The 3448-nt window shown below is 49.5% G+C and overlaps 1 protein-coding gene across 1 annotated transcript; it reads right to left on the bottom strand.

Moving 5' to 3' along the window:
* Nucleotides 1–268: 268 nt before the first annotated feature.
* Nucleotides 269–2198, bottom strand: ankrd9 (ankyrin repeat domain 9). Its single transcript, XM_015374888.1, is given in 3 exon segments — nt 269–2120; nt 2122–2171; nt 2174–2198. Coding segments are annotated over 3 exon segments (954 nt in total). The 3' UTR covers nt 269–1241.
* Between the last annotated feature and the right edge of the window lie 1250 nt (nt 2199–3448).

The following is a 3448-nucleotide window of genomic DNA, read 5'->3' as shown; positions in this document are numbered from 1 at the left end:
GTTTCTTTGCAAAATGTGATGGTACTGAATTCTCTTCCCACCTTCAGTGTGCTTTAGAGGCTAGTGCATCCTAAAGATAAAACCCCCAGACCCCAGGCCATTACAAGGCTTTGTTGGGCTACTCTATAAAAGCCTGGAACTCAAACACTAATCCAGACATTTTGAATTAAGAATGCTTCCTGGGTGGGAAGCGAAACATCATCACACTTGGAAAACAAAGTCCAGTGGATTGTTTAACTTTAACTTTTGGAATGTGCTTTAGAGGGTTTCCATGTTCCAGACCAAAGCGTGGTGTTCAGCTGCTGAGTAAATGAATCACACTAAACAGGACTTCTCCTGGCTTTCTTTTACAATCAGCTTTATTGGAGCAGGATTGTTCACAGTGAAGGACCTGACCCAGATTAAAGCGCTCACACAGCAGGTTTACAGGCAGCGGATACGTTCATTCAGACAGTCGATGAGTCATCCTGCCAGAACTTCCTGATCAGGGCGGAAACAATCAGATGAATCAATTATTGAAATAATCGTCAACTAATTTAGGAATCAATTATATTTATTTAATTATTATTTAGCTAACAGAGCGACCCACTTAGGTCAGCAATTATATAAAAATTGTAATTAAAAAAATATTAACATTTTGCATTTAAGAAAATAAATATTTTTCTGTCAATCTGCTCTTTTCAGATAAGTCGAAAATTTTTAGCTTCACCTGGTTAGATTTCATAAAAAGTCTTCTTTAAGGAACCTTTGGGTATTCGATTATTAATCAACTAATCAAAAAAATAATCGACAGATTAATCGCATTGCAAAAGAATCGTTAGTTGCAGCCCTAGTCCTATTCATGCTCTCTAGGTGCTCTAGTTCTACAGGTGGTCCATCCCCTCTCTGTCCAGAAGCCTGACCAATCAGGGCTCTGCTGGCTTCTCTGGACTTCATGATGCTGGTTGGTCTCAGAACCGAACATCTGCATTCAGAATCACTCATCCCATCTGGACTCTGATGTTAGGTGACATCTGAGGTGGTTCATTGGGGAGCACCAGAGTAAAGGGGCTGAATGGGCCAGAGGTGAGGAGTTCCAGTCCATCTTCCTCCAACCAATCAGATAATTAGATCCGGGTTAAAGCCCAACCAGGACCCAAACAGTTTTCACTTCAATATACAGATTTACAGAATATTTACAGTTTTTTTACGTCACATCCAAACTGTCCAATCGCAGTAGTCCTGTGGAGCTGACGTCACTGTCAGCTGCGCGGCTGCAGGAAGTCCGGCAGTGAGGTGATGCGGTCGGACCCGGACTGGGCCAGACACCTGAGCGCCTGCAGCAGCAGCGGGGAGGGGGCCCTGCCGCAGAGCCAGCTGAACACCCGGCTGCCCAGGACCGCCTGCCAGCGCTGCGGCTCGGCCCGCAGCCACGGCAGCCGCGGCGGCTCGGACAGGAAGAGCAGCAGGAGGTCCAAGCAGCGCTGCGCCTGCTGGCGCTCCGGAGGCGCGCAGGACACCAGCCGCTGCAACGCCGCCTCCAGGCCGTCCGGCCGCGCGCCGTGGATCAGCAGCTGCAGCAGGCAGTCCGGGTGGGAAAGCTCCACGGCCAGCTGCACCGCAGTCTTCCCCGCGTCCGCGGCGTGGCCGCAGCCGGCGCAGCCGTCCAGGTAGTCGGTCCGCTTCCACAGGCCGCCGCCGTCCTTCAGCGCCTCCGTCATCATGCTGAGGATCTCCACCCGGTTGTAGCGCACCGCCACGGTGAGGTGCGGCGCGCCGCCGCCTGGGCAGCAGCAGAAGCTGCAGCTCGGCGCTCTGAGCGCGCCCACGGAGTACCTGTTGAGCAGGTAGCGCGCATAGTCGTGGTGGTCGTGCACTATGGCGTAGAGCAGCGCCTCAGACGGCAGGAAGGCCCTGGGGCCCCCGTTGTCCCAGCAGAACACCTCCATGCTGCGCATCTCCTCCAGCAGCCAGACCGGGAGCTGCTCCCGAACCGCGCAGTAGAAGGAGAAGGCGGTCCGTTCACACTCCCGCTGACACGGAGACAGGGGGGGGCACCGGGGGGAGGACAGCCACGGCATCACCGGGAAAGGACGGCCTGTGTCTCCCTGAGACACTTTCAGTGGAAGAATGGACGTCCTGTTCCTCAGTCCAAACTTCTTGCTCCCTCCTGCAGACCTTTATAGCCTCTGCAGAGCTCCTCCCTCATGCAGCTCCATGTGCGCACTTCATGTTTGTAGTACAATCTGATCCAGGGAGGGGAGGGGAGGGGGGGTCAAGTGTCTCACATAGAGAACATAGTGGTCTCCTAACTGCTGCAGCAGGAGAACCTCAGACTCCTGTTTCAGCTGACAGCAGCCCAACATGTTTACCATCAGGAGAGAGGGCTCTCCATCATAAACCCCTCACCCTGACAGGTGGGTGTGGGCCTGTTGGAGCTCATCTGGGCTCTGTAACCTTGTTGGGTGCAGCAGTCCTTCAACAGAGAGCAAACCTCAGAATTATGTAACAGTCAGCTGGGAAGGAGGAGCTGCTAACCTTTCTGCTCCTCCTGTTATTGACCCAATCTGCATCTAGATGCCCCCACAGCTTCTCCATGGCCCTGCAACAAAGGCAGGTCTTTCTAAAAATCAAGCTCTCCTGATCTGCTCCACCCTGTGACGATCTGAGAAGTTCATCTGACAAACCAGCACATCTGGACAGTGGCGGCACTAGAACAAATGTACCAGGGGCCAGGAGGGGGCCAGTGTGTTTTCATAGGGGAACAGAAAAGCATGAAATATAAAACAGGGCAAGGGATTCAAATAGCTGCATGAAGTGAAATTTCTATTCAATTAGGTTTGATTAAAAAACTGTTTTATATTAGGTCAATATACATTCATACATTAGGATTTTTACATATTTTTGACATATTTTGAGTTAATATTAGTGAGTCAGCGGCTTCAGTAAATCTGAATTAGAGCGTTTTTTATTTGTTTTGAAAAAACTTATTTGACTAAAACTTTATTTAGCAGATGAAAACTGGTATCCTATCTCAATACCACTGAAACTATCACCTTATTGTTTTAATATAATTAGTAAAACAGAATTTGTAAAGAAAAAAGAATAAAATAGATCCAAAGGACCTATCAGTAACTATTTCTGTTCCAGCGCATCATCATTAGAATTTCTTTGAGTATTATGCAGTACAGGGGCCAGGGCATGATCTGCAGGGGCACTGCCCCCGTTGCCCCCTGTCTAGAACCGCCCGTGCATCTGGAGGAACCATGGAAACGCTGTTATCCTGCTTAGTGCAAACATTGTTGAAGCTCCTCCTGATCCAACCTGTCCATGTCCATCCACTCCGCTCCACCTGTCAGCACCACGGCTAGAGACCAATAGACCACTACAGTAATTACTCATCCTTTCAATTAAACATTCATTTACTGAAATTCATAAAACACACCTGTTTATATATGATCATCGCTGC

Source organism: Cyprinodon variegatus, unplaced genomic scaffold, assembly GCF_000732505.1.
Source record: "Cyprinodon variegatus isolate N-32 unplaced genomic scaffold, C_variegatus-1.0 Scaffold110, whole genome shotgun sequence".
Lineage (NCBI taxonomy): Eukaryota > Metazoa > Chordata > Actinopteri > Cyprinodontiformes > Cyprinodontidae > Cyprinodon > Cyprinodon variegatus.
The sequence above is the reverse complement of the archived record's forward strand: the minus strand, read 5'-3'. Positions and strand labels throughout refer to the sequence as shown.